Source organism: Phyllopteryx taeniolatus, chromosome 13 (assembly GCF_024500385.1).
Source record: "Phyllopteryx taeniolatus isolate TA_2022b chromosome 13, UOR_Ptae_1.2, whole genome shotgun sequence".
NCBI classification, from domain to species: domain Eukaryota; kingdom Metazoa; phylum Chordata; class Actinopteri; order Syngnathiformes; family Syngnathidae; genus Phyllopteryx; species Phyllopteryx taeniolatus.
In genome coordinates, this window is record NC_084514.1 from 5,092,868 (window position 1) to 5,110,128 (window position 17,261).

The 17,261-nt window shown below is 41.3% G+C and overlaps 1 protein-coding gene across 6 annotated transcripts in view; it reads left to right on the top strand.

The window, feature by feature from the left end:
• rps6ka1 (ribosomal protein S6 kinase a, polypeptide 1) overlaps positions 1 to 16,367 on the top strand; it is a 53,613-nt gene extending 37,246 nt beyond the window's left edge. For 5 of the 6 annotated variants that reach the window (XM_061793909.1, XM_061793911.1, XM_061793912.1 and 2 more), the window contains 20 exons: positions 2,511 to 2,627; positions 2,723 to 2,804; positions 3,713 to 3,793; positions 4,475 to 4,554; positions 4,646 to 4,752; positions 6,809 to 6,846; positions 6,977 to 7,119; positions 7,920 to 7,990; positions 8,077 to 8,165; positions 8,979 to 9,043; positions 9,617 to 9,719; positions 9,799 to 9,929; positions 10,782 to 10,907; positions 10,981 to 11,070; positions 12,071 to 12,229; positions 12,857 to 13,018; positions 13,433 to 13,509; positions 13,587 to 13,704; positions 13,772 to 13,909; positions 14,354 to 16,367. In XM_061793909.1, the coding sequence (XP_061649893.1) occupies positions 2,511 to 2,627; positions 2,723 to 2,804; positions 3,713 to 3,793; positions 4,475 to 4,554; positions 4,646 to 4,752; positions 6,809 to 6,846; positions 6,977 to 7,119; positions 7,920 to 7,990; positions 8,077 to 8,165; positions 8,979 to 9,043; positions 9,617 to 9,719; positions 9,799 to 9,929; positions 10,782 to 10,907; positions 10,981 to 11,070; positions 12,071 to 12,229; positions 12,857 to 13,018; positions 13,433 to 13,509; positions 13,587 to 13,704; positions 13,772 to 13,909; positions 14,354 to 14,476 (2,100 nt within the window). In that variant the 3' untranslated portion in view covers positions 14,477 to 16,367. Of the gene's footprint in view, positions 1 to 914; positions 1,967 to 2,510; positions 2,628 to 2,722; positions 2,805 to 3,712; positions 3,794 to 4,474; positions 4,555 to 4,645; positions 4,753 to 6,808; positions 6,847 to 6,976; positions 7,120 to 7,919; positions 7,991 to 8,076; positions 8,166 to 8,978; positions 9,044 to 9,616; positions 9,720 to 9,798; positions 9,930 to 10,781; positions 10,908 to 10,980; positions 11,071 to 12,070; positions 12,230 to 12,856; positions 13,019 to 13,432; positions 13,510 to 13,586; positions 13,705 to 13,771; positions 13,910 to 14,353 lie in introns of those variants that run through there. The other variant, XM_061793908.1, reaches the window with a different exon arrangement.
• The last annotated feature ends 894 nt before the right edge of the window (positions 16,368 to 17,261 follow it).

Consider the following 17,261-nt stretch of genomic DNA (forward strand, 5'->3'; position numbering starts at 1 on the left):
GAGCGAACAGTGAGCAAGGCCTTCTCCTCCAGCATCAGTGTGTGACCTCAGAAATAAGATCTCGGAAGAATGGTCAAAAATTCCTATAGATTCACTACTAAACCATGTTGAAAGCCTTCCCACAAGAGTTCAAGCTGTTACAGCTGCAAAGGGTAGACCAACATCATATTAAACCATATGCTTTAGAATGGGATATCACTTAAAATCATATGTGAGTCAAGGCAGGTGAGCGAATACTTTTGGCAATGTAGTATATTTTGATATACAGAATCTATCATTATGTCAAACTGTCTCTTTCTCTCGCCATCTATCTCTCTCTCTCTCCGAGCTACTGCTCTCCCGCTAGCTCTCGTTGGCTTTCAACCTATTTTAACTAGCTACAGTATACAGCTAGCTGCAGAACCTCGGTAGATGGTGATCTATTGCTCTTACTATCTGTCTCTCAAGCCGTCAAACTATTTTAAAAAGCAACAATATCATCTAGCTGTCTAGATATTTTGCTAGCTATCCAGAATAGCTCACAAAAGTGAGTACACAGCTCAGATTTTCCATCCATCCATCCATTTTTCTGAGCCGCTTCTCCTCACTAGGGTCGCGGGCGTGCTGGAGCCTATCCCAGCTGCCATCGGGCAGGAGGCGGGGTACACCCTGAACTGGTTGCCAGCCAATCGCAGGGCACATACAAACAAACAATCCTCCGCACTCACATTCACACCTACGGGCAATTTAGAGTCTCCAATTCATGCATGTTTTTGGGATCTGGGAGGAAACCGGAGTGCCCGGAGAAAACCCACGCAGGCACGGGGAGAACATGCAAACTCCACACAGGCGGGGCCGGGGATTGAACCCGGGTCCTCAGAACTGTGAGGCTGACGCTCTAACCAGTCGTCCACCGTGATTTTATGTCAATATATTTTTTTCATTGGACAACACTGAAGATTGCTTGTCTTCAGCTAACTGTTTGCGGGTTTTGTTGTGCATCACCTTCCTTCTGGACAGGTGATTCTCACGCACCAGGCTGGCTGCGTAATATGTGGTGACAGGCTCACAAAAGGCCTTCAAAACTGCCCCCCCAAAAAACTACTGAGCACCTTGCTTCCATTTCCAACATCGTATCTTTGTGAAGCGGGATTTTCTACAATGATGACAACCAAAACGAAATTACAGCGTAGAAAAAAAGTATCACTAGTTCTCTCCCATTACCCTAAAATGAGACTCATTAAAGAGAAACACGTGCACTAATTACAACTACATTCAGCTTAAGGGTAGGGTGTTTTTTTGTATCAATAATTAGTTTCTATTCCTTTCTATGCTGGTCTATCAGAATATTACTTTGCATGAAGCCAGTCCATGGGACAAAAAAGGTTGGGGACCGCTGATTTGAAACACGTGTGGTGCTTGTAAAGTCATCTTTTAAAATTTGGAAAAGTGCTTACATTTGAGTGCGTGTGCATTAGGATGAAGCAAGGGTCACTTGAGGACCATTTTTAGGAGACAGGATGAGCAAGGTTTGACAATTAGGAGAGGAACATGCCTGACATCCGACAGGAAAATTCCCATTAAGAGATCCGATGCGTCTCCTCTTCCTGCCTTTTGACTTTAAAAATAAAAAATGATGTTTTGACTTGAGGACGATGCATTGACTGTAATAGGTGTCTACTCTTACAATCTTGTATTTTTTTCGGAGTGTTTTGGTTGTGTGTGCCTTCTTTGGTGCAGGACTGTGAAAACGAAGGCAACCTCTTCCTTCCTGTTTGCCTACTTATGGTTCCTGTTCAGCTGCACTCAGTCAGTCTGAGGAGCACAACACACGAGTTGAAAAGGCCCTTAGAGTGTAACTACTTGGGACATGGGACCCGGGGCGAGATTCAAACTGAGTCGCTTTCTCCCCTTCTACCTGTCCAAAAAGACCAAAGGCTTGGCGGCGGCTGCAGACACTTTGCCTGCACTGAAATACTGGACACCGGTAACCACGTCAACGTCTAATTTAAACTTCATTTAAGTGTGTTGTTTTTTGTGGTAGAGCTTGTATGTTAAAGCTGCATCCTGTTGCTGTTGTTGTTTCTCACGAGAAAGTTCTTTAATCAGTTTCCCTCTGGTTAAAGTTTAATCGCATCACTTTCGTCAGGTGATAAATCCTTATTAGTTTTACGATTGCATTCTACTTGGATACATATAATTTATAGTGATTCATCCAAGGGAATTACTTTTTTAACAAAAAAAGTTACACACTTCAGCTTCAAACACTGCGCTTAAATATAGTAAAATAAAAAATGTACTTAATGATTAAAATAAAATATATTGGACAGGAAAGCGATAAATGTACCTACAGTTAAATACAAGTGAACTGTACTTGAGCAATGATTCTTTCACGTACCACCAGGTAAAGGAAGCCCATGTACCACTATATGTGGTGCTCGTACCACACTCCGAGAGTCACTCAGGTCAAATAATCACTGGGAACATTTTGGATTCTTTCATTTAATCCATGTCTTTTGTTCACGCGACAGGACGATGACGAAATCAAGGAAATCAACATCACTCATGTGGTCAAAGAGGGTTCGGAAAAAGCAGACGCTTCTCACTTTGAACTGCTCAAAGTGTTGGGTCAAGGCTCTTTTGGGAAGGTAAAGCCCACAAGTTCCTAGCTGCTGCTCATTTCATCCTCTCCAGTCTTTGCTTCTCACTCCCGACGTTGCTTGTGTTTCACTACTCACTTTAGGTGTTCCTGGTGCGCAAGGTGACTCCTCCTGATGACAACCAGCTCTATGCCATGAAGGTCCTCAAGAAGGCCACACTCAAGGGTATGAGAGAGCATCTTGTGATTGAACAGTGAAATCAGAGCAGGGCCAGCGTAATAGCTCAAATGACCCCAACCATCAATCATGTAAATAATGTCCTCCAGCAAATAAGACCACCAGGCCATACAGTTAGTTGCATGGCATCGATCACTTTTCAGGCCCACATTTGGCAGGTTTGATGATTTTTATTTTTATTTTATTTATTTATTTATTTTTTCTTTATCGAAAATGTTTTTTTTAGTGATATTGTTAGGATATAAAAAGATATAGATGTAAAAAGGAATTATAATTTCTGTCCCTTATAAGAATTAACTGTACAAATAATATATACCTCTGATCTTGTGTAGGTGAGATAAGCAATACATGTTGAATATAGAACACGGCATAAAGTTTGGGTTGGAGATTTTTTTTGAGGAAAAGAAAAATCTACCACCATGGATTTTTATTATTGTTTTTTTCTATCAATAAAAATCAGTGGTTCCAGCTCTTGACTTTGTAGCAATTACCACGGTAAACTGGCCCATATCAAACAGTATTTTAGCAGAACAGAAATCGCTTCCTCATTCAGTTAGAAACCACTGTGCAATGTTTATTCTCACATTGGGGACGCGCAGGGTGCAATAACGATAGTCCTGAATCCTCAAATGCTCTTTGTTCTGTTTTGTTTTAGTTCTCTGTGATTGGCTGTTATTTTCTCACCAATAACCTTGCAGTTACTGGGCAAGCATGAATGGAAATGTTTCAAGTCCACAGCTCTTGCCTGGCCGGTGGGACCATTAATCAGCAGTGCGGCGACTAGTGTACACTACTGTACAGCAGCCAACTCTTAAAAACACCATTTAACTTCAGACAATTGAAGTGCTGCATTGACGTCAACAACTGTTTTTGTTGTTGTTGTTTGTTTTCACCAGTGAGAGATCGTGTGAGGACCAAGATGGAGAGAAACATCCTGGCTGATGTCAACCACCCGTTCATTGTCAAGCTACACTACGGTCAGTCAGCCTCACCGAATCCAGTTGCGCTTTCATCCTGTAGGCCACAGCTCACACCCAGACGCTCACACCGAACTAACCTGCTCCAGCTTCCAGTGTTACTGACTAGGCCACGCCCCTTAAAGGCACACATCCAACACACAGATACAGAAATGACACTTTAAAACACCAATTTATTTCTTTATATTCCGTTTCATTATTTTTTTGTTTTCATACAATACAGTGCTATTTTTCTTGGTTAAAAACATAATTTTAAAAAATGTGGTGGCTTTTGCGGGGCTGGAACGGATAAATAGCATTCCAATTCATTTCAAAGGGGAAAATTTATATATATACGAGTAAATTCACTCACACACAGACTCCCAAACATCACACACACCCCACCAGGCCCCGCCTCTTAAAGGTGCGTGCAAACAGTATATCTAACACACAGACATGACAGTGCGTACAGTATTTTCTATAAATATTATGCTTGCATTTTTTTGTTTGTGTTCAAATACTTGTAATATGTGTTTAAAATTTGTATTTTAAGTTTAAATGTGTTTAAACTGTATTGGGGGTAAAAAAAAAATATATATATGTTTCTTTTAAAATTGCGGCTTTTCACCTATAGTGCGTGGATCTGGAACATATCCCCCCCAAAATGAACAGTGGTTCACTGTACCTATATCTGATTTGTAGCTTTCCAGACTGAAGGCAAACTCTACTTGATCCTTGACTTCCTCCGGGGAGGCGATCTCTTCACCCGACTGTCTAAAGAGGTAGGAAGTCCCTCATTGTGTTGATGCTGCATGTTCTGTTTTCATGCGTCATACTTCCAGAAGCATCCTTCCATCTGTTTGTGCCTCACAGGTGATGTTCACAGAGGAGGATGTCAAGTTTTACCTTGCAGAACTGGCGCTGGGCCTTGACCACCTCCACAGCTTCGGCATTATGTACAGAGACCTGAAGCCTGAAAAGTAATACATGTTGAATTTTGAATAACACAACTGCATATTTTACTGATTTATTTTGTGTGGTTTCGGGATGACTGACGACATCAGTGCACATTAAAATAAATCAGTACATGATGATCTTACCTGAATTACCACAATCCCAAATGGAATACAGAGTGTTTAGGACGGTACTGTAATACGAGGTGTCTACTAGGGCTGCAGCTAGTGAATATACAGTATTTAGAATTGAGTAGTCTACCGATTATCCCATCAATTAATTGAGTAATCAGATAAATTGATTTTGCATCATCAAACACAATAACGTTGTGCTTATGAGGTGCAGGTATTATTTTTGTCCACTTGGGGTCACCATCCTCACGTTCTACCGTTTAGTATCTGTGACTAAGTGTGTATGGCTTTAAAAGGCGAGGCCTGGTGCGTGGCGCGTGTGTCAGCGAATGAGAGTGTAGACTTGGCTGGCTGTTAACTGGCTAACCCGTTAACTAGACTGGGTGTTGATAAACTCGGCGTGAATGACTCGAATGAATGTGCTTATGTTTTTGTTTTCGTACTGTTTGTTCAATAAAACGATTAAAAGTGCACCGGCAGCTGCATGTATCCTTGATCACTTGTAGGGGCATTATAATGCCTTCTAACTAGCAATGGCTTGATTAAATCCGCTAACTTCAATATATTACCTTGAGCTGGCGATCGTGCTGTTGTGGTACACATTGCACTTTATCTTCTTAAGTGTGAAATGTTCTAAACTTCAGTCCTTCTGTGACTTGTACGCACTTTTTTCTCATTGCTCTTTATATAACTTATATAATTAAATTGAGGCGGCACGGTGGCCGACTGGTTAGAGTGTCAGCCTCACAGTTCTGAGGACCCGGGTTCAATCCCCGGCCCCGCCTGTGTGGAGTTTGCATGTTCTCCCCGTGCCTGCGTGGGTTTTCTCCGGGCACTCCGGTTTCCTCCCACATCCCAAAAACATGCATGAATTGGAGACTCTAAATTGCCCGTAGGCATGACTGTGAGTGCGAATGGTTGTTTGTTTCTCTGTGCCCTGCGATTGGCTGGCAACCAGTTGAGCGGTTGTACCCCGCCTCCTGCCCGATGACAGCTGGGATAGGCTCCAGCACGCCGCGACCCTAGTGAGGAGAAGCGGCTCGGAAAATGGATGGATGGATAATTAAATTGAATTTATATTCAGAGAAAACCAAATGCAAGAACAGTGCAGTGTTAGGCGCCGTGCCCTGCCATGACTAGCAAAAATCTGCAAGTAATTGATGTCCACCCAAAAAAGGTTTGTAATTGCTTATAGTTGTCACAAGATGGTAGGAAAGCTCTTTTTTCTTCTTCTATTAGACATGGCTATGGCCTAACTAAATGAAGCTCCTCTCCTCACTTCAACATAGTTCCTGAGACCCGCGATGACACAAGATGGCACCAAAGCAATATTTTTATGTTAGACATGGCTTTGGCTACAGCTACAGCATGTGAATTTTTCAGCTAACACAGGTTCCCTATAAAAATTTGCAAATATGCAAATTTACGACTGCAGCAGCACAAATATGCGGGGGTCACTCTTGTTTCAGTTATTCTCTGGTTGCTATTTTCCCCAGATTTTATGCTAATGCTTGGACTGACCGAACTCACTGAAAAGCTCGACTTGTGCAGTACAGGGTAGTCCAGCAACCCCTCCATGATCGTCCATCTTCACATGACCTGTAGAAATGTCTTTTTGATCATTTCCAGATAAAACAGATTTTGCACATTATGCACAAAGGCTACTTTGCCTTTATTTCATTTTCAACACACTTATACAATTCACATTATATTTTCTCATACATTTACTTACAGGAATTATGACAAGTACTGCACTAGTGACGCACATCCCGACTTGTGTACAAATTCAGGCTATGTCGCTGATAGGAACTCTGTCGTAAACCGTAAAGGTACCTAAATAGTTTGAGAATCCCTGGTTTACAGAGATTAAGAAAAGTCCAAATATTGTTTATGATATTGTTTTTTAGGATTATTTGTCATGTTGCTAACATTTCCTACTGCTGTTTTCTAGCATTCTCCTGGATGAGGAAGGCCACATCAAACTCACAGGTTAGAAAATAGTGAGAAGTGCCATCACACAACTCCTAAATCCTCAAATGCATAATATGGTTATGTATCCATTAACATGGCGGACTTCACCCCACAAGTGAATTAGAAAACTCTCCTTGGTGTCTTCCAGATTTTGGTCTGTGCAAAGAAGGCATTGACCACCATGAGAAGGCCTACTCCTTCTGTGGCACTGTGGAGTACATGGCACCTGAGGTGGTCAACAGGGGAGGACACACCCACAGCGCCGACTGGTGGTCATTTGGAGTACTGATGGTAAGTAAAAGAAAGCACTATAGTCGTATGGTTGAACCTTTTATGGGGACAGATTATGGGAAATTGACTCAATGCACTTTCCATGACCAAACCCCGAAAACGGGATAGCTGACTCCCTGTGCATGCTACGCTAACAAGCATGACTACGGTTTGATTACATAATTAATTGAAGCAGAACTTGAAAAAAATAAAATAAAAAATCTTTATGGCTTGTGTCTTCAGACAAACGTTAAATACATGAACATCGTTTATTTCTTCAAATACGGTAAGATATATGAAAAAATGAACAAAGCCTAAAGATCAAATATTGTAATTTTTGGTGGCTCTGTTGTGACACCTTATATTTATAAAAAAAAATAAAAATAAAAAGATTGTAGTCATTTAAAGTTCCTACTGTTGCTCCTTCGCCATTCATCAGAACCGGGAGAAAGTGTGTAGATCCGTTTTGCCGAATACTGAGGTAAATTGCACGTATACCGGATTGAACCAGGAAATGTATTAATGGATTATTTATGGATCAAACACCTGTTGTCAATTTTGCTGTTCGCGAACAGCAATTTGTGCCGATGAGCACTTGCCTATGTGCACCCAAATGTTTAGAGGTCAAATTAAGTTCACCTGTAAAGGTTACAGTACATTTTAGCTTCATCCTGGAATTTCACCAGAAAGCCCAATATCCCAAAGTATTTGTAAGTAGTGTATTTTCCACTTAAGGCACTTTGGATGTCCCACTGTACATAATGCAATATCAATATGATAGATATGAGCGTGATATGAAAGCTTTATGTTCTCTCCTCCAGTTTGAAATGTTGACTGGATCGCTGCCCTTTCATGGGAAAGATCGCAAAGAAACGATGAACATGATTCTCAAGTGAGTGCAACTGCTCACCCTCGCCAGTATTTATGGTGCCGATGATTATGATGAAGGTGATGAGGGTTGAGTTTTCTCTCTTGCAGGGCGCGTCTGGGAATGCCTCAGTTCCTCAGCGCAGAGGCACAGTCTCTGCTCAGGGCTCTGTTCAAGAGGAACCCCGCCAACAGACTGGGTCGGTGATCCACTTCAGTGCGCCCAGTTGACCCACTAGGCTGGCTCTGTTTCATCAGGCTTCAAAATCGTGAAAAATTAAGCCGTTGTCTCCCCTCTTGAACGCTGTGGGTGTATCCGCTGAATGTGATGAAACCACGCCTTTGAGCACATACTTCTTGCTAGTTATGTACCCACAACGCTTTGCGTTCCAACATATTGCAGAGCCTGAATAAAACAAAATGCATAACACTTAGGAATTTCAATAATGACACCGAGCTGTTTTGTAACTTTTGGTATCCGATGCATTTTCAGTGCTTAGCTAGCTCGCTAGCTACCTATATAACTGCATTTTGTAGCGGTAGAAATGGATGAAGTCATTATGAAGAAGTAACTTGCAATTGCGCCGGACAGCCACTGATGCATACGCAGGCGCTCAGTTCTTATATAGTGGGCTAGAGGCAACTCATGACAATGCAAAAGTGCGTCATCGGTACACAGACAAATAACCATTCCCACTCACATTCACACCTATGCACAATTTAATCTTCAAGGAACCTAACATGCATGTTTTAAGAACTTGCGAAGCGCTTGCAAACTCCAGACAGGCGGGACCGAACCCAGAACCTCTCGGCCTTAATACTGAATTACAAAATCCTTTCTTCACTTTCATATAAAAAGAATCCTAAATAGTACTGCAACACTTCTAAGAAAGACGGTATGAACCTTATGTTCATTTAAAATGTAATCATTAAAACGTGATCTTTACATAAGCAGTGCTGTATACTAAAACAAAGATAATAAATTATTGCCAATGTTTATGGTTTTATTGTAGGATCGGGTCCAGACGGAGCAGAGGAGATCAAACGTCATGGATGGTTTTCCAACATTGACTGGAATGTGAGTGTAAAGTTGTTGTTGTTGTTTTTAAGCCACATCATAAATATTGTTTTTTATTACTATTTGTTTTGTATTTGTTTAATGATATATATATATGTATTTTATTTTAGTTTTTTGGGAGCATCTTGATCCAAATCTTATGTAATTTCGCTCCATTAGGTAACTGCTTGGAGTAGTCGCTGTAAATACGAAATTAAATTACATAATCTTTAATCCACAGTCGTCCTAAAGTGATTTACGGTACAGTAAACCCAAGCATAGTCATGGTTTGGCATTCGTGGATTCACCTATTTGCAGATTTCTGGAGGGGAACCTAGCTAACAATTTTTATAATACCATGTGTCTGACTGTTCGTGCTGTATCTCCTTGCCCTTTCTCCTTATGTGGCAGTGGAGCCCGAGCATCTAGTGGCACAGCAGGAAAACGAACCTGAGCCATTCCGTTGACCTACATCGCTGCATCTGTTTTATAACGTTTTAGTGTTATGATTAATTACATACACCGATCGTTGCCTGTGTTGTTTAGTACCAATGAATTGGAGTACTGTGTTATTACTGCTCTCACGCCCACCAGAAACTGTTCCGCAGAGAAGTAAAACCTCCATTCAAACCGGCAGTGGCGCGTCCCGACGACACGTTCTACTTTGACTCTGAGTTCACCTCCCGCACTCCTAAAGGTAAAAGGAGTAGAGCAAACGCCTTGGAAGTTTAGACTTGTTTTACACCGATCAACTTTTGGTCCTCTTATCCATACAGACTCTCCTGGCGTGCCGCCGAGTGCCGGAGCTCACCAGCTCTTCCGAGGCTTTAGCTTTATCGCGTCAAGTCTGTTGGAGGAGGAAGGTTCATCGGAGCCTGTGCAGCCCCCGCCGCACCCAGTGGTCCAGGTAAGTAGGTAGTCACTGGGACATAAAGTACGTGACATAGGGATACACAGGGGGTCCTTTTATGGTTCATGTTCATTTTGAGGTTATGAACATTGATTAATAAACTAGTAGCAAAAAGCCATGCTCAGTTATTACCCTACTTTCTGTTATTTATTTAATTGTTTCATATTTGTGGCCTTTAAGTGTTTTTCCATACAAATATTCAAATATTATAATTCCGCATTAGTGTAGTTTAATGATGGACTACAGCATGCTGTGACTTGCGTACAAATTCAGGTTACGTCGTTCCCGTTGGAGCGGAACTTCATTGTAAACCAAGGACCCCCTCTATAAGACAGAAAACGTCGCTATTCGCGGGTATAAGGACTGAGCCTTGTGAAAATGATCAAATCTACATGCGTTCAATATGTGTGCACTACAATGCTGTCATGGAGGCTAAGGGATGCACTACAGAACCGGCACATTAACCAATCAGGCAATGGAATGGGATTATTCTGTGTGTATAAGGACACAAATCAACTCAACTTTATTTAGAGACCAGATGCTAATTCTAACTTTTTAAAAAGAAATGCAACCACAGCCGTAACAAAGTGTTGTACATAATAAAGATCAGACAGACATATGACAATAATAATAATAATAATAATACATTGTTTTATTTGATTGAAACTTTCAATAACATGAAGTGTGTGTTTTGAACAAAGTTTTATTAAAAAATAGATTTAGCGCTAGTGTCTAGTATCGGTTTTCTGTATGGCCGAGTATTCAAATGTAACTACTTCTCCTCGGTCTGAAAAAAGTTTATCCACTAATTATCATCTTTAAAAAATAAAAAATCCTGTCCACTTGCAGCAGCTGCATGGGAAGAACTTGTTGTTCAGCGATGGCTACGTGCTGAAGGAGGACATCGGGATGGGCTCCTTCTCTGTGTGTAAGCGATGTATCCACAAGGCCACCAACACGGAATACGCCGTCAAGGTACAAGCGGCTCACCCAATGACGCTTACCCTTGTACAATCCAAAATCTGAGCTGCGTTTTTGTGATTGACAGATGATCGACAAGACCAGTACAGACCCCTCCGAGGAGATCGAGATCCTGCTTCGATACGGACAGCACCCCAATATCATAACGCTGAAGGATGTGAGGATAATCACACGCATCACATTTAACCAGAGGTGGCAAAAGTACTCATACTCTGTGCTTAAAGGTCCCGTATTTTGGCTAGTTAGACCTCTATAGAGTGTCTCTCTAAAATGGACTTAGTATAAAAGTCATTTCATTTAAAAAAAAAAACAAGTGTCCAGAAAAGGCCCCTCTGACAGCTACTTCTGTTTGACCCAGTTTTGTATCCACTTTGTCCATAAGACCGCTGGCTCGGGAGCGGAGAGGTCGGCGGAGTGTCTTCGCTAGTGATGTAGATAAGCTCGAGAAATTCGAATAACCTCATTTCAGGTCTCTCAAACTCAATTCATATTTCACGTTGATTGAGCGACCATAGAGCCAATATTGCATTCCAAAGACTAGCAAAAGTTGGTTTGGTAAAACATGGCACCTTTAAGTAGAAGTACAGATACTCGTGTAACCAAAGACGTCTGGTAAAAGTAGCTGACAGCGTCAAACAATTCTCTTGAATAAGGCCACGGATGGGGATCATCTTGCTTTTCCTAATCTGTTGCATCAGCTTTGTTATTGCTACCTGGTTCACTTTCCTACGTGTCGCCGCTGTTGCTGTTTTTCCCATCTTATGAGACTCCCAAGATCTCAATCAATCAAGATCTCAACCGCGGTTGACTTTGTCTCACTGTTGAGATCTTTCTTTACGTTGTAACGGACCTATCTATCGGACAAAGTTGAAATTACAGATACATTGTTTTCAAATGTGGGGGAGTAAAAGTAAGAAGTCTTCAGAAAAAATAAGTACTCAAGTAAAGTATAGATGCATAAAAAAAATAAATAAATAAATAAATCTACGTAACGTAGGCCTGTAACACCAACTCGTATCTCGAGTTCTGACCCACCGTTTGATACAGAAGATTTTTTGTATCTTTTATAAATGAATTACTATAGTAAATATAGTATTGTTATCAATCGTATATTATAATAATATGATACCAAATGGCTTTTCCCACGTCCGCCGCAGGTGTACGACACCGGCAGGCAGGTGTTCCTGGTGACGGAGCTGATGCGCGGAGGAGAGCTGCTAGATCGGATCCTCAAGCAGAAGTCCTTCTCGGAGAGGGAGGCCAGCGCCGTGTTGCACACCATCACCAAGACTGTGGAATACCTGCACTCGCAGGGGGTGAGGATGCAGCCACATTCAGCTCTCCATTTACTCTGACTGGGAACTTCATTTGGGGCCACATGGTGCTAGAGTGGTTAGCACATCTGCCTCGCACTCGAAAAATCCTGAGTTTGAATCCTTGTTCCAGCCTTCCTGTGTGAAGTTTGTATGTTCTCCTTGTGCTTGCGTGAGTTTTTTTCTGGGTGCTCCATTTCCACTTACCTACGTTCCAAAAATATGCATGTTGGGGGTCATTGCAGAAGCAAAGAGTATTAAGAATAGTGGATATAATAATATTATTATTGAGTACTTAAATCATCAAATGAAACTCATATCTCAAGGCACCACTGTGCGTGGTCCCGTGGCAGAAGAAGGCACACTCAGTTCCCGCCGTACATAGTTTTTTATGCGATGATTTTAGATTTATAGCCTAGAAATGTTTTTCCATTCAAATATTTACCGTCGTTTTGATAGATATTTAGATATTAGCATAGGTTAGTCATTGACTGACGCGCATTCCAACTTTCAAATAAATCCAGCTTATGTCCTCGCTGTAGGAACCAAGCTAAATTCTCAACCGAGGCAGAATCTTTCATTAGATTATGTACTGATGCTTTTTGTTTCCCTCTCTTCCTTTGTGTTTAGGTGGTGCACAGAGACCTGAAGCCCAGCAACATCCTCTACGTGGACGAGTCGGGGAACCCGGAGTCCATTCGGATCTGCGACTTTGGCTTTGCCAAGCAGCTACGCGCCAACAACGGCCTGCTCATGACCCCGTGCTACACCGCCAACTTTGTGGCTCCCGAGGTGAGCCCGGCACATCTTGTCCTGGTCTGTTACAAAACCAGCAGGGTAGTGATGACGAAGTTATCCACTCTTAATCGTAAAAATAACAAAAGCTTTACCTTGATCTTACTGCTTTGAATTGTTCAATATTTGACAAACTGTTGCTTATTGTGGAATGAGTTGAATTGAGTATTTCAAGTTTGCGCTCGCAAGTCAAAGCAAAAAAATCAGTCGAATAATGGCTTGCATCTTGAAAAACCTGCAAGGCGGGTCACTCGTATCTTAAGGCACCACTGTAGGTGAATTTGTGACTAGTTATCAACAAATAGGGATTATTGTATTGGAGCACAATGATGTATTTGTCACATAAAAGTGCACCTATCAACATTTTTTTTTTTACTTTTGAAAATGCTAAAATAACATTGTTATTGGTAGGTGTTGAAGCGTCAAGGCTATGATGAGGGCTGTGATATCTGGAGTTTGGGAGTTTTGCTGTACACCATGCTGGCCGGGTAAATAATCACACGCTTAAGAGTGTACATCCGTTTCCATACTCACACTGTCCTGTTTTCTTGCATTCTTCCACTAGTTTTACTCCATTCGCCAACGGACCTGAGGACACTCCCAATGAGATCCTGAACAGGATAGGCAACGGTCACTTCAGTTTGTCTGGAGGCAACTGGGACACTGTGTCCGACGCTGCTAAGGTATGGCTTCACTTATTGTTCGCTCCCTGCAGCTTGACTCTTATTTCAAGTGCACTCCATTCTGCAGGACCTAGTGTCCAAGATGCTCCACGTCGACCCGCATCAGAGACTGACCGCCAAGCAGGTCCTCAGGCACCCGTGGATCGTCCAGAGAGACAAACTCCCCAACAGCCAGCTCCCACACCAGGACCCCAAACTGGTCAAGGTGACTGGGCCTCACTTCGTTCTCGCAAAATACCCTCAAAGGAGAGAAATCACACTAACGTCGCTAGCAAACTAATCCAATTTATATTTACAGTGAACCCTCGCAATTTTTCCTAATCACAGATTTTTATTTTATTCCCCCCAATTTGTTGTCTTTTGTTAGACTTCTTGATGGAAACAAAATGTAAAAAAGGAAGTGTATAGTGACTTTGGGCACACCCATTAGATTATTTGTAGTAAATAAATAATTTTGGGAATCATTAAATAAGTGAAATTTCCCACGGCACAATTGATGATCCCGTGTCGCAAAGTTGTCTGGAATCAATGATTTAAGGAACATAATCATGATGCGCCAAAAGCAGTGCCATATTAAATATAAAAATGAGAAGGTTGGAAGTCACTACTGAGTTTCCTGCTCATCACAGCGCTGTTATTAATATTCCAGGGCGCCATGGCCGCCACATACTCGGCCCTGAAGAACTCGCAGCCCACCCCCGAGCTCAAGCCCATCGAGAGCTCCTTCCTGGCACAGCGTCGTGTCAAGAAACTTCCGTCCACCTCCCTGTAGACACTCTCTGCGCAGCCCCTGCTGGGAGAAAGAACCCCACCAACCCAACCACCCACCTAACCAACCAGCTCGCTTGGGAGGGCACTACCAGCCAAGGAACACTGACCGTGACCCTGAAACCCCCCTGAAAGAACGCATGTTGTGATGGCTAGCTGATCGCCATTGTAGTGGACCAGCCAAAGAATATGGATGGGGGGGGGGGGGGGGGGGAGGTTTGTAATGTGTGTGTGTGTGTGTGTGTTTGTGTGTGTATTCCTGCATGACCACCATGCCACACAAGGCCGCTCAGCCATCGTTGGAAGTCGTTCAGCTTGCTGCACGTTGATCTATCTGCTTGTTTTTGTCTGTATGTGTATGCATGTGTGCGTGTGTGTGTAAAGATGATGAGCTTTACATTAGCAGCTTTGCACTGCTAAATCCCTCTGTGCCGCCAGCACAAAGGCTGCAGTACTGTCCAAAATGCTGTTTGTTTTTTTGTTGGTTTTTTTTCTCTTCGTGGGGGGAGGGGGGTTAGTAATGTGAATAAAAGAATATATAAAAATATATATTTCTGCCATAAATGCCTCTTTTGGCTGTGGTAGTGCCAGAACATTCTGGCAAATGTCCATTTTTTTGTTCATGTCGATCTTTTACAGTGTCAGTTGCATGACTTGCAGTGTGTGCGGTTTCTTTCTCAGTTTTATTTGACGACACATTTCGTACACTGGTGGCGTTCTGAGAAAGAGACTTGGCATGTTTAAACGTCTATATTGGCTTTGTGTTTTTCTTTTCTTTTTTTCGAATTACATTTTGAAGGCTGTTTCCTGTGCTGGCTGCTTTCGGTGTTGATTTTTGTCCATGGAAAATAGCGCAAGACAAACTTGAACACATTGGATGCATGTGTTTTTAAAAAAAAAAAAAAAAGGTCTCGTGTCAAGCCTGTTTTTCTCTTCATATATTGTATTGACTAGTCACAAAAAGAAGTATTGGGCTTTCAGGGAAAATTTGAGGATTAACCTAATTTGCACTATATAACCTTTACAGTTGAACTTAATTTGACCTCTAAATTTGGGAATGCACAGTTGTACATGTTCACTTTTTCATTCTTGAAGCCCTTTTTGCACAACTTGCTGTTCTCTAAAAAGGAGCTGAACTTCAAAATCCACAACAGGCATTTAATCCATTCAAATTTCCAAGGGCCTCCACATTGACTTTCTGTGACTCTTCCAGTCTCCCTTTGTGTTAAAATTCACAAAAGGTTTTTGATCCATGAATCGACGGAGCACTTTCCGGGTTCAATTAGAATCATCATGTAAACTGTCCTCTTGATCATGCCGTTCGCATTTTGATGTCACGAGACCTAGATGACACCCAACAATTGATAAACAGTACACAGGATTAATCTCATAGGGAAATGGCCACTAAATTTAGCATGTCATCAGCAGGTTGCAACAGCGGGACTGGTAGAGTCACTAATATTTCACCCGAAAGGCCATATTCCTAACTTTTTGGGGGGTGGGGGTTGTGTATCTGTCAAGTCACTGTTTGCAAGACACTGCTCTGTTTCCACTTTCCATTTTTTTTTTTTTTTTTAAATTCTCAATGACATCCAAGTGTACGCTTCCCAGGGTAGGTCTTGCTCTCAGCTCGGTGCCTAAAGGCCTACTTGGTGGGGAACGTGTCGAATGTTTTGCATAAAAGAAGGGAAGAGTTGTGTGGCTCCGTAATTGTCCGCCCAGGTTTCTTACCTCAAAAGAGATCATAAAGCTCTGTCATTTTTTTTCTTGGTGGTGGCAAAAAAAAACAAAAAACATTGTTCCTTTGACTAAATGTGTGGTGTGTCTTGTGTGTATGATAAAGATGAAGATTTTTATATCTTACAAAATATTAAAGATTCAGTTGCTACAGTAAACCGTCTCTTGTATTCTAGTGGTTTTCATGCCATACATTTTGGGGGGTTTGTGTATTTCCCAAATTGATTGGGTACAAAGAAAATGTAAAATAAGTTAAACTTAACACAAATAACTATGAAGCTGAGAACAATTTTAGTTATTTTTACATCCTGTTACACTATATTGGTGTTCAAATTGACCCACGTGTTTAAACTTTGGGAAGATATTGAGAAAACTTTTCCTTACATATGGTATTTGAAATACATTGACCCAGCAGCACCACAGGTGACTAAAAGGGGCAGAAATGTCTAATTTGTGCAGTTTATTTTGTAGCAAATATTCCTTTTATTCCCACTATGTCACACACAGAGACATATACCTGATTTCACCCAAATTTTACAGACAAAGCGTGGGGGGAAAAAGTAAAAAAAAAAAGTAGTACAATATTTATATATAATTATCTGGATAATACCAGGATGAAAATTTAAAATATTAAAATGATTAAAAGAATTAAAAAAATAGAATATAAGGAATATTTGTTTTTGTGTGTAGAAACCTACCTCTCAACCACATGTGATCCTCCTGCAGATATGAAAAATGTTAGTAGAATTGTTAGAAATAAATACGAAATGGATTAGGAATTGAATATTAGTCTTTATGTAAAGAGACGCACTTGACATACACGTGCAGGATGCATCCGCAGCGATTAAAATGTTAATACAATTTTTAAAAGATGTTTACAAAATATTATTTAAACAAAATATGGATTGTCCACAAGTTTAAATGGGAACTTAACGTTTCCATAATAAAGTTACTAAAATTCAAAACAGGAAGTTATGCATCAAGCAATACAGAGTGACAAAATAAAAGGTCACAGACAATTACGTAACATACTTGAGGCTTCATATGGCAAA